Raw genomic sequence first — 13,334 nt, forward strand, 5'->3', positions numbered from 1 at the left:
CTGTTCACTCCCTCTTTTTTCCTGCTTCTTCTTCTTTATCACACACCCTCTCTCTCCACTCTCTCTTCTTCCCTCCATTCCCCTCTCCCTCTGTCTCACTCTCCTCTCTCTCCCGTCTCTTTCTACTCTCTCACTTACTCTTCCTTTCTGCCTCTCCCTTCTCTCCATCTCTCCCTATTTCTCTCTTACTTTCTCCCTCTCTCGAACTCGCTCACCCATTCCCTCTCTCCTCTCTCTCCATTTTTCCTATCTCTCTCACCCCCTCGCTCTCCCGCCCTCTCTCTCTTCCTCTACTTCTCTCTCTCTTTCCCTCCCTCCTCTCTCTTTCCTCTCTTCTTTCCCTCTCTCTCCCTCTTGCTTTCTCTCCTCTCTCTCCTCTCCCTCCCTCTTGTTTTCTCCCTCTCTGATTAAAACTGCCTCTCTCTCTTTCTCCTCTCTCCCTCCCTCTCCCTCCCTCCCTCTTTCCCTCTCTTCTTAAATCGTCCTAATCCCTCTCTTCTCCCTCCCACTTTCTCTCCCTCTCTGCTTAAATTGGCCACTCTTTCTCTCTCCCTCTACTGCTTAACTCAGCCTCTTTCCCCCTCTCTCTCTCCTTCACCCTCCCTCCCTCTCTCCCCCTCTCTTTCCCTCCCTCCCTCTCTCCTCCCTCTCTGCTTAGATTGGCCTCTCTTTTTCTCTCTCTGCCCTTCTCCCTCCCTCCCTCTTCTGCTTAACTTGTCCTCCCTCCCTCTTCCTCCCCCTCTCTTCTCCTCTCTTCTCCCTCCCTCCTCCTCTCCCTCCCCCTCTCTCCTCCTCCGCTCGTCCTCGGCCCTGACCCGTCCTCGCTCGGCCACACACGTCCGTTCTAACTCGTCCGTTACATATTTCACATTCTGTGCTCGGGGAGACTGGAGTTTCGCTCATTTCTTTTCTTCTGATTAATAGAGTTTCGGTGGCGTGTTGGAGCGACGCCGCTGACCTCCAAACGCCAAACACGTCCATCACGAGAACATTAAAGCGAGTTTCATCTGAGGAGAGAGAGACGATGTGGATTCACTCGTTTTCAATTTAAACTTTTTTTAATCATCAGATAAATAATAAGTCTGAAAATGTGACGATTTAAAGTGGATAAATATGCAGCGTTTAAGCTAGCTCCATGTGGCTAAAAGCTAACATCACTTTTATTAAAAACAGAAAGAAAAAAAATTAAAATTATAATTGATTTAAATAAAAATGACCTGTTTTTTAAGTTGTTTTTTTTGTTTTTTTTCTTCGTTTTAATCTAGTTTATGGTGTTGTTTTAATATTTATTACGCCTCAAAATTAGCATTAGCATATAAAATTAGCGTTAGCATATGTCCCCCTAACCTCTGACCCCTGACCTCTAACCCACCTGCCGCTTCCTGTCCACTGTCTGATCTTTAAATATTTATTAATTTTAGCGAAACCAAAGCTAGCGTTAGCCAAACGAAAAACGTTTGGCTAACGCTAGCTAGCTTAGATTTGAGGGGGGCTTGTTTAACCGCACAAATCATCTCAACTTTTGCATCGCTGAACTAAATCGTCATCACTTTTTTGGTCAGATCGTGTTAAAATAAACCTCAGATTAAAGTCTAACGGAGGATCAGACAGAGCAGTGCCTCTAGTTAGCATCACACCCACAGCGAATGTTACCGACACGAGCCGCGAAGTGTCAACACGTGTCTAAGAAGAAAATAATGAGGCGCTGTTGTTGTTGTTTACTTTAATTAATTCGTCCTTTCATGACCGTCTCCTCTTTGCGTTAGCGTCTTTTTCACGTCTGCGCGAGTCGTGTACATTCCTCCCGAACGCTCCGATATTAAAACACAAATCCGCGCAATTCCGATCAAACATGTTTAATTTAATGTTTTTTTAAACCCTATAATCTGACCAAACGCACCCCAAAAAAAACCAACAAAAAAAAACAACGCAATTACCCATGTGACCTTTAAAATGTCGTTAAATCCAATCAGGACGGCGATAAATTGCGCGTGTTGTTAGCTGGAGCTGGGAGCGCCGGTAGCGATTTGCCTGATGTGATCCAGATTGGGCTTGGAGTGTGGAGCAGGGGGCGGGGGGTGGGGGCGGGTGATGATGATGATGATGATGATGATGAGGGTTGGGGGGGGAGGGGGGGGCTCACAGGTGCAGGAAGTACAGAGGTGTTACCTGGAATCGGAGGCGACGGGATCCAGACAGGAAATTATTCTTCCTCTGCTATTCCGAGTTTGTATCTATATGTGTAATACTGCTCCTTATGTATTTATGTATATATGTGTGTGTGTGTGTGTGTGTGTGTGTGTGTGTGTGTGTGTACTGCTCCAGGCACAGTATAATGTAAAGAGGAGGAGGAAGAGGAGGAGGAGGAAGGAGCCTACGGGGTTAAAGTTTTAATGAAACGAAAGCAGAACAGGTGATGCTCATTATAAAGTTGTGAATGCGTCGTCTTTGTTTAAATCAGGAGTAAGAAACATAGAAGTATTATGTGCGTACTAGGCCTAAATACTTTTACGATTATACGAATATACAGAATATTACGGACGCGCAGGGCCGTCAACTGCAATTTAAGGGGTTGGGAGCAGCAAGCCTCACGTGCCCCCCTGTAATACAAATTAATAGGAAGAAAGCACAATTCGGGGCCCCCTAAGACGCTGCCCCCCCCGACAACAGCCCCCTTTGCCCTTTCCTGTCGACGCCCCTGTTGATAAAATTTTTTTTCTGCACATTTTGGTGATATAACTGCGATTATCTTTGTTGGAGATTATTTAAAATGTCCCGTAAATGATTTAATGTCGACCCTTTTTAACTCGATAAACGATATTATTGTTTATTGTTCCATCCCTGGTTCGTACTGTTACTAGTGTTGTCCAAAGTATTAAAAATCAGATGCTAAAGTCGTGAGTAATGGATGACGTACCAGTGAGTCACGTGCAGTCGATTGGAACTGGCGGCTCTCTGGTTGGAGGGCAGACACTTAACACTACTCCCCTGCACTGATTCTGATTAAGGAGACGAGCTCAAGTGGAAACAATGGACTTTCAATGTGTTTTTACTTTGTTTAATGACGCACACGGAAAGGACTTATTTATGAACTGCATTTTAAAGTGCACTAAGTAACTTTTCAGGTTTGAGCTTGTCTCCGTGGAGATTTAATTGTTTTGCCTTGAACATTACACATAATGGCTTAAAATTTTCATTTATTTATTTATGTATTTATTCAATTATGGGTGCACAAAAGTACCTTGAAAGACATATATATATATATATATATATATATATATATATATATATATATATATATATATATATATACACACTTCTTACATTGAGTGGGCTTGCCTCCACATAGATCCGATTTGTAAACTCCCGCTCGTATCTATGGAAACTGATGAGTCCAGTGCAATAGTGTAGAACATTCCAGATAAACATCTCTAGTTTCTGTCTCTTGTGTCTGGCTCTCCTCACATCAGTTCTGGCTCTTGTGTCTGTGGCTCTTGTGTCTGTGGCTCTTGTGACTCTGGCTCTAGTGTCTCTGGCTCTTGTGTCTGTGGCTCTTGTGTCTGTGGCTCTTGTGTCTCTGGCTCCTGTGTCTGTGGCTCTTGTGTCTGTGGCTCTTGTGACTCTGGCTCTAGTGTCTCTGGCTCTTGTGTCCGTGGCTCTTGTGTCTGTGGCTCTTATGTGTGTGGCTCTTGTGGCTCTGGCTCTTGTGTCCGTGGCTGTTGTGGCTCTGGCTCCTGTGGCTCTGGCTCTTGTGTCTGTGGCTCTTGTTGTGTCTCGGATTCTGTTCAGACAGTTTTGTGTGTTTACGGTTGCTAGGTAACAGTCACAGCATGTGTCAAACTCAAGGCCCATGGGCGAAACGTGGCCCGCTGTGTCATTTCATGCGGCCGACAACGAGGTAAATTAAAAGGTCTGACTGTTTTAAAATGTCAGTTTATCAGGAGATTTGTTTTTACATTTACGAAAATACGGACAGAATATTTGTAAATTGAATAAGTAATAAAAACAGAAAGTTTATGAACAAGTTAAAAAAGTGGCCCCTGAGTTACGCGATTATTTCTTGGTAGGCGGCCCATGTCCAACCCGGAAGTAAAATGATAAACTTCACCAAAATGTGACTTTTTTTTTTCAATTTTCCACGTGCATTTTAACGTCTTGAACTTTACGTCGTGGTTTCCGTAGATTTTCTCGTACAAATCGAACACAAACAAGTGCCAGATACTCGTCTAAACACGTCCGACCCAAACCGTTCACCGTAGACCAGTTCCTTTTTCCAGTGCGGGACACGTCTCCCGCCCGACGCACATTCCTCGCTCGATCTGCGCCGGGACGTGGCCAAACCCCAAACCCGCCGCGCTGACGTCACCCGCGCTCCCCCGGCTCTCACTCTTTATGGGCCACGATCCGACAAATGGCTCCCAGACGCTGCTGTAATCCCCCCTCCCCATGCGTCATCCCAGGGTACGATTATAGAGGGACCCCCCCTGGAGACGCCGGGACGGACCCTGGAGACGCCGGGACTACAGACTCGATTAGGAAGAGACTCGATACCGATTCCGATACCACGATGATCCCCCTCTCCTCTCTTACTGTCCCCCTCTCCCCTCTTACTGTCCCCCTCCCCCCTCTTACTGTCCCCCTCCCCCCTCTTACTGTCCCCCTCCCCCTCTTACTGTCCCCCTCTTACTGTCCCCCTCTCCCCTCTTACTGTCCTCCTCTTACTGTCCCCCTCTCCCCTCTTACTGTCCCCCTCCCCCCTCTTACTGTCCCCCTCCCCCTCTTACTGTCCCCCTCCCCCTCTTACTGTCCCCCTCTCCCCTCTTACTGTCCTCCTCTTACTGTCCCCCTCTCCCCTCTTACTGTCCCCCTCCCCCCTCTTACTGTCCCCCTCCCCCCTCTTACTGTCCCCCTCCCCCCTCTTACTGTCCCCCTCCCCCTCTTACTGTCTCCCTCTTACTGTCCCCCTCTCCCCTCTTACTGTCTCCCTCTTACTGTCCCCCTCTCCCCTCTTACTGTCCTCCTCTTACTGTCCCCCTCTCCCCTCTTACTGTCCTCCTCTTACTGTCCCCCTCTCCCCTCTTACTGTCCTCCTCTTACTGTCCCCCTCCCCCCTCTTACTGTCCCCCTCCCCCCTCTTACTGTCCCCCTCTCGCTTCTTTTCCCCCTCTCCCTTCTCTTCTTTCTGCTGCGATATCGGTTGGTATCGGGAATCGGTTGTAGTATCGGAATCGGTATCGCCGCGTCCTTACAACAACAAGTAAATGTACTCAAGTAAAAGTAAAAGTATCCACTGTAAAATGTATTTAAGTAAAGTACAGATACGTAAATATTCTACTTAAATGCAGCGTTTTACTACTTTTATTTTAATTATTTTCAGGGTGACAAAAAAAACAAAAAAAACATAATGAAATGAATTTAAGTTAGATTTTATTTATTTATTTTTATTTTTTTAAGCTTTACTGTGGAACATTCTAGGCATCACAATACCATCTATACAGAAGAAAACAGATAACAGACCAGAAAATTTACAACAAACTTAGGTACGTTTAAATATAAAGTCATTCAAATTTATTTATTAATTTATTTTTCCTAATTAACAAAAAATTGAGCTGGATCGGATATCGGTTTGGTTCTAGTCTCCCCGGAAACTCTCAAAACGTTTAAACTTTTATTTACGCAAAGCCGTTCACGTGTGGATCAGTTTGGTCTTATTCGAGTTTTGTTTCTGCTGCGGTATCGGTTGGTATCGGGAATCGGGTGTAGTATCGGAATCGGTATCGCCGCGTCCTTACCACGTCTTCGATAATAGAGATAATCGAACAGAGCTTTGTGAAAGAAGTGGAGATGTTTCCGGGATAAGATAAACGCAGGAGACGTCACGCCGTTTAAACCCTCGTCTTTGTGCCTAACGTTCAAAAGGACAAAAGTGCTCTCTGTCAGTCGACCCTCATTTACTCAACACAACTTGCGCGCAGTAAAACACACGTAAACCTCACGCGCCGCCTTTGTGCCGCCGCCGCTGATGCTCCTTTCTCCCGTCTCTCCTTCGCCGAAAACACAAAGGCCTCGTTCGCCGATCACACGCGCCGCTGTTGTGGACGTACGGCTAATTAAGGTCCACGCGGGCGGGTACTCCTCGGGGGCTATCGTGCCGAGCGGAGAGCGGGAGGAAGACGAGGAAAGGGTGAAGTGCGTGTGTGTGTGTGGACAGGTATTCAGCGCGTTGTGGGGGCAGGAACCTAGAGATCGGACGATTTTTTTTTTTTTTTTTTTATTCGCTACAAACTCCCACACGGCCATTTTTTTTTATCACAAACCGAAGAACAGAGCTGCGTAGAATCATTTTGTGCAGTTATCTCGTCACATTTAAGTGCTAAAATTAAGTTTAATGCTTATTCTTAAGGGAAAAAAACTAAATTTTGGCGTTTTTTGGAGATTTAAGGCCGATAGCAGGGCCGTCGACAGAAATTTGGGGGCCCCGGGGCAAGAAGCGTCACTTGGGCCCCCCTGTAATATAAATTAATAGGAAGAAGGTTCAATTGTCAACTCTGCTGATATTTTGGCCTGAATTTTGAATTGTTTTGCTCAATTAATGTGTTTTAAATCCACTACAAACTCACCCACAGCCCTTTTTTTTTATCACAAACCTAAAAACAGAGCTGCGGAGAATCATTTTGTGCAGTTATTTCTTCACATTTAAGTGCTAAAATTAAGTTTAGTGCTTATTCTTAAGAGAAAAAAAAATAAAAGAAGAAAAAAGAGAAAAAATAAATAAATATCGGCCTTTTTTGGAGATTTAAGGCCCATAACAGGCCTGTTGATACATATTTGGGGGCCCCCTGGTACAAAGTACAAATACTGCTCTCAAATGTACTCAAGTAAAAGTTAAAAGTACAGATACATAAAAATGATACTGAAGTCCAGCACTTTACTACTTTTATTTTAATTATTTTCAAGTTAATAAAAAAAAAAAAAAAACATAATGAAATGAATTTAAGTTAGATTTTAGTTGTTGTTTTTTGTTGTTGTTGTTGTTGTTGTTGTTGTTGTTGTTGTTTTAAAGCTTTACTGTGGAAAATTCTAAGCAACACAATGCCATCTGTCCAGAAGAAAACAAATAACAGACCAAAAAAAGTTCTAACGTGCTTATGTAAGTTTAAATATATAATAATTCAGATTTATTTATTTATTTGTTTGTTTGTTTTTCTAAATAAAATAAAAAATTGCATAACAGAAAATAAAATACAATAAAATGTAAATATTATAATAAGCAGCGGCGTTGTGTCATTACAGTTAAGGAGACGATCGGGAGTCGTCCACAAATGAAAAACAACTCAACAACTCAACGTAAAGTCCCCGCAGAGTCCACAAACCCGACGCGTGTGCGCACAGAGCAGGTGGGGGTGGGGTGGGGGGGGGGTTGCCGTGGCGATGATGGGGTTGATTACGAGCACTAATTGGCCTCTCCGTGTCTGTGCTGCCTCTTCACCTCTCATTAAAACGGGATAATGACGACGGCGGCCGGAGGAGCGGGCGTGAGCGGAGAGCCCGGTCCAGAGGGTGGGGAGGGGGAGGGGGGGGTGTCCCGTGGGGGGGGTGTCCCAAGGGGGGGGGGCGTCCTAAAAGGTGTGGCCCTGGTCACGTCCTGGACACCGGCGCTGCTCAAAAAACGGGAAAAACAAACGGGATAATGAGCGGATTTGAGTGGAGTCGGGAAAGATAATCAGATAAATCAGATAATCCCGAATGTTTTATTGTTGTTGATGCTGGGGAAAAAAATGATTAAAAAAATCAACGGAAAAATATGTTTTGTTAGTTTGCTGCCACAAAAAAACACAAAAAAAACCCCCAAACAAAACATTTAAAAAAAAACACGAAAAAAAGTCAGTTTTTGAGCTGTAAAAAATAAATAAAAATTGATACGCAGATACTAATTAATGCTAAAAACTATAATCAAAACAGGGATCAATATGGAAAAAAAAAGAAGTAATTAAATACATAAAAAATAAATAAAAATAAATAAATAAATAATAATAACCCAATAGTTTTATAATTCTCTTGATCTAAATCAGAATTAGCACAAAAACATACTATTATTTTGACATTTATTTTGAAAGCATCGGCTGTATGAAGAAGTGCGTTTGGCTCCAGTCAAACGAAGCTCGTCGAGGCTAGCAGTGATAGCGGCTAATTTCAGCCAAGTTTGAGTGTCATAGCAACCAAAGAGCCAATCCGGAGCGAGGCTGTTGACGGTAACGCCGCTTCCCGTCTTCACCGCTGGTTTAGCAGGGACTGGACGCTTAGCAACGCTGTCAATCAAACCTGTTGCTAACGCTAGCGGGAGTGACCTCGGGGAAATAAGGCGCCTGATTTGTCTGTTATTAATGTTCATATCTTGATTTACAGACACGAAAGTGAAATAAAAACCCCAGGATCATGTAGACGGTTAATACGAAAAATGAAAAAAAAAAAAAAATTTAAAATAACAGAAAAAATTAAGAAAATAAACAAAAATAAATAATAATAATAATAAAAAAATAAGAACAAAAAAAACAAAAAATAACAGAAAAAATAAAGAAATAATAATAATAAATAAATAAATAAAAATAAAAAATAAACTAAAAAACTTAAAAGGTAAACTCAAAAATGAACTCCAGGATCATGTAGAGGGTTAATATGAACATTTAAGACCAAAATGAGTCTGACAGCTGCAGGTACAGAGAGAGGACAGTTTTTCAAAAAAAACAAACAAAAAAACTCAAAATGACAAAAAAATGCATAAAAATAACAAAAAAAGAAAAAAAAAACTTAAAATAACAGAAAAAATAAAGAAAATAAACACAAAAAAACTCAAAAAATAAAATAAAATAATAATAATAAATAAAAATAAAAATAACAAAAAAAAACAACAAAAAAAAAAACTTAAAAGGTAAACTCAAAAATGAACCCCAGGATCATGTAGAGGGTTAAGACGAACATTTAAGACCAAAATGAGTCTGACAGCAGCAGGTACAGAGAGAGGACACAGTTTAAAAAAAATAAATAAAAATAAATAAATACTCTAAATAACAAAAAAATAAATAAAAATAACAGAAAAAATAAAGAAAATAAACAAAAAACTAATAATAATAATAATAACTTAAAAAAAAATAAAAAAATAAAAATAAAATTTAAACTCAAAAATGAACCCCAGGATCATGTAGAGGGTTAATACATTTAAGACCAAAATGAGTCTCACAGCAGCAGATACAGAGAGAGGACACAGTTTTTCAATAGAAAGTGAATTGGAGCCAGAGTTCCTGTTCAGGGCTCGCAGGTTAGAGATGATTTCCATTTATATAAACAGTCTCTGGTGAAAGTGAGAACGCAGGAGTTACATTACTATCTTCACACATAATGCTCAAATAAGGCTAGGAACATTAGCTTTACTGATCAGGATCTGTCGTAGCGAAGGTGTAAAACTTCCCAGAATACCACCTGATGACATCACAAGGTGTAACGCGGTAGTTTGAGCTCTGGAGCGAGACAGAGCGAGACTCAAACATACGTGAATAAAACAAGACAATTCAATTCCAGGTGTATTTTTAAGAAGAAAATAACTTATAAGAATAATTAACGCCACGCTAGTGTTAAAACTGTCACTTAAATAATTATTACATTTTTGATAATTAAAAATCAGCTTTAATACTTTATTTTAATCTTATTTTTACAGCCAAAAATCATGTGTCAATATGTTTATTTGTAATGTTTGATACAGAGCGGCGTTATGGGGCGGAGGAGGTGGGTGGTGTTGTCGCTAATTAAACAGAATCAAAACTACAATTAATCTCCAACTCAAACGTCGATATTTTTGAAACCAGTTCGTTATTTCTGTATTGGCAGCCGCCGTGTCGCCGAAAAGCCCACGAAAGTTCATATTAACACGTTAGCTAAGAAAGTTTGGATTTTATTTGAGTTTATTTTGGATGAACTCAGGGGCGTCGGACTGAGGGGGGGTAAAGGGGGCTGTGTACAAGGGGCCCAGTACAGAGAGGGGCCCCTCGTAAAGTCTGTAATGTGCATTTTACATTAGAGAACGTGTAATGAGGGGCCCCCCAAGATGCTTCGTACCCAGGCCCCAGACTGTGGCGCTACACCCCTGGATGAATTTATCAGAAAACATTTTATTTATTTATTTTTTTACCATTTTTTGTGGGGGGAATCTTATTTTTGTTATCTTTATTTTGTTATTACACAAATAATTTAAAAATATATCACAAAAAAAGCATCTTTACACTTCCACGGTGGGGAATAGTTGTTGATTAAGGCCCGAAATTTTCCGCAGTATAGCATTAAGCTAGCATATATTGCGTGTATTCAGTGACAGACGTTCTATTGGATCTATTCTATCCCATAATTCTGCCGGGTGACGTCATCCGTTCGTCTGTGTCGAGCAAATTTAAAGCCATACTCCGGAACGACGTCGCCACGGAGACGAGCCAAGCCGTGACCTGTAAAAGTTCCATAGCGCACCTTAAATGCGCTAAATGTGCTATACACGTACGTAAACTTGAACAATGACAAACACGCGAGGCAAAAAAAGTTCTCAAAATGACGCCCGTAAAAAACACAAACCGGAAACTTGTGAAACGTTTAGAATCGCGATATATAGGATTTGATGATGTCATGATCTCAGAGAGGGCGGGGCTAATGGGTTTTAGCAGCCCAGAATTGGGGCGAGGGGGGGGGCCCATGTGAAGCTTGTTGACCCAGTCCCCGAAATTTCTGTGGACGGGCCTGATTCTGAGCCACAAATGTTGTTTTCGCATCTTAAATCGACTCTTCTGAGCTTTCCGTCGTGTTTTAACGCCGTTTCCTCCTCAAAAACAGACCTGGAGTTGTGTTTTGTTTCATTCGCACGTTTCGGTGACACTTTATTATTAGTCTGTAACATCTGCAAACCTCAAAACGCTCCGTTCCACCTCGTGATGTCATGATCACGTTCAGTAGTAGATTTGCAATTCCAGGCCGGAAATGATCCAAATGATCCTAGAAATGAAGGTGTGTGGAGTTTAAAAACACAGCGGAGCACTTCCTGTATCACCACGCGATGACATCACAGGGTGGAACGGAGCGTTTTCTGTTTGAGAGAAGATACACAGGCGAGATGGGTGAAGCGTCTTGCCAAAGGACACAGCAACAGCGCGCGGGTCGACGGGTGAACTCTCCGTCCGCACCGAAACGACTCCCCCGTCTGTTTTAAAGATGCTCTCTGTAACTTTTCTGGCGGAGGATACTCAATCTCATCATCTCCGTGGCGATGATATTGGTTCACTTTTACGGAGGCAAGCTTGTGGCTACGTTACGGGTCAGATCTGCGGAGAGGCGACCCCCGTTTATAGCGAGAACACGTGTTTTTTCGAGGTATTTCTGAGCGACAAATTCACCTGTTGTTGAATATATGCGAGATGGAGAAAAGTTTCATAGTGCGCCATTAATTTTGTACTTGCTATTGTAAATGTTTATCATAACCCCCCAAAAAAATCCCGTAATAGTCCTAATCGCTAACGTTATTTCGAGCCTCTCCCGCATTTGCGCTTAATATCCTGCCCGACTTTACAACATGAAACTCGGTCCCAGCTTCCTCATATTTACGACTGTGACTTTTATGATCTGCGCCTTTACAGAGAGAGGAAATGAAACTTCCTTATACGCAGACAGACCGGGCTCCTCAGCTGCTCCGGGTTAGAAAATCCTATTAGCGCGCGCCTAGCTAGCCTGATCTGCGTCGCTTGTATTCCCCGTAATAACCAGCCTGTGATTTATGCTCGCAGTTTATCGACGGACGCTTGGCCAAATTGAACGCAGGCCGAGGTTTCACGGACGTGTTTGAAGAGGAGATCACCGAGGGGGGCTTCTGTGGCAGTGAGTAAAAGGCTAACCCTGTACGGCTAACTCTACAGCGCTAACTCTACGCGCTGACTCTATACAGCTAACCCTACACTTCTAACTACGCACTAACTCTACATGGCTAACTCTAAATGGCTAACTACATCGCTAACTCTATATGACTAACTCTATGCGGCTAACTACACGGCTAATGCTATACGGCTAATTCTATACGGCTGATTCTACAAGCTAACTCTATACGGCTGACTCTACACACTAACGTTATACGGCTAACTTTACACGGCTAACTCTGCACCGCTAACTTTATACAGCTAACTTTACACAACTCACTCTATATGGCTAACTATACGGCTAACTCTACATGGCTAACTCTATACGGCTAACTACACATCTAACGCTATACGGCTAACTCTACATGGCTAACTCTATACAGCTAATTCTATGCGGATAACTACACGACTAACTCTATTCGGCTAACTCTACACTGCTAACTCTGTATGGCTAACTCTACACTGCTAACTCGATACGGCTAACTCTACACCGCTATACGGTTAACTCTATGCGCTAACTCTATACTGCTAACTCTACACGGCTAACTCTGTATGGCTAACTCTACACTGCTAACTCGATACGGCTAACTCTACACCGCTATACGGTTAACTCTATGCGCTAACTCTATACTGCTAACTCTACACGGCTAACTCCATACAGCTAACTCTACATGGCTAACTCCACATGCTAACACTGCACGCTCACTCTACACACTGCTAACTCTAAACCGCTAACTTTACACAGCTAACTCCTCATGCTAATGCTACACAGCTAGCTCTACACAGCTAACTACAGGGCCAACTCTACATACTAACTCTACATGGCTAACTCCACATGCTAACTCTACACACTGCTAACTCTACACCGCTAACTTTATAACGCTAACTCGACATGGTTAAACCCTGATGACTTTTTGTTAATTCTTGTTTTGTTTTTTTGTGCAGGTAATTCCAGACATTACCAGCAGTGGATGCACACGGTCAAGGTACTCACATCATCTTAGACTGTTTATATAAATGGACGTAGCTAACCTGCTAGCAACCTGCTCGCTCCAATTCACTTTCTATTGACAAACTGTCTCCTCTCTCTCTGTCTCTGCTGTTGTCAGACTCGTCATTTTGGTCTTAAATGTATTAACCCTCTACATGATCCTGGGGTTTTTATTTTTAAGTTTACCTTTTAAGTTTTTTTTGTTTTTTTGTTATTTTTTTGTTATTTTGAGGTTTGTTTGTTTTTTTGTTTTGTTATTTTATTATTATTATTTTTGCTATTTTCAGGGTTTTTATTGTTTATTTTCTGTATTTTTTGTTATTTTTAGTTTTTTTTTTAGTTATTTTGATTTTTTTTATTATATTTTTTATTTTATAATGTTTTTAGTTATTTTAATTTTTTTG

The 13,334-nt window shown here is 42.0% G+C and overlaps 1 protein-coding gene across 1 annotated transcript in view; it reads left to right on the forward strand.

Annotated features, from left to right (window-relative positions):
- dennd1b (DENN/MADD domain containing 1B) overlaps positions 1 to 13,334 on the forward strand; it is a 248,526-nt gene that overhangs the window by 196,535 nt on the left and 38,657 nt on the right. Inside the window, exons 14-15 of the mRNA XM_055221560.1 lie at positions 11,814 to 11,904; positions 12,885 to 12,925. Coding sequence (XP_055077535.1) covers positions 11,814 to 11,904; positions 12,885 to 12,925 — 132 coding nt within the window. The remainder of the gene's footprint in view (positions 1 to 11,813; positions 11,905 to 12,884; positions 12,926 to 13,334) is intronic.

This window comes from Periophthalmus magnuspinnatus, chromosome 4 (assembly GCF_009829125.3).
Source record: "Periophthalmus magnuspinnatus isolate fPerMag1 chromosome 4, fPerMag1.2.pri, whole genome shotgun sequence".
Classification (NCBI taxonomy): Eukaryota; Metazoa; Chordata; class Actinopteri; order Gobiiformes; family Gobiidae; genus Periophthalmus; species Periophthalmus magnuspinnatus.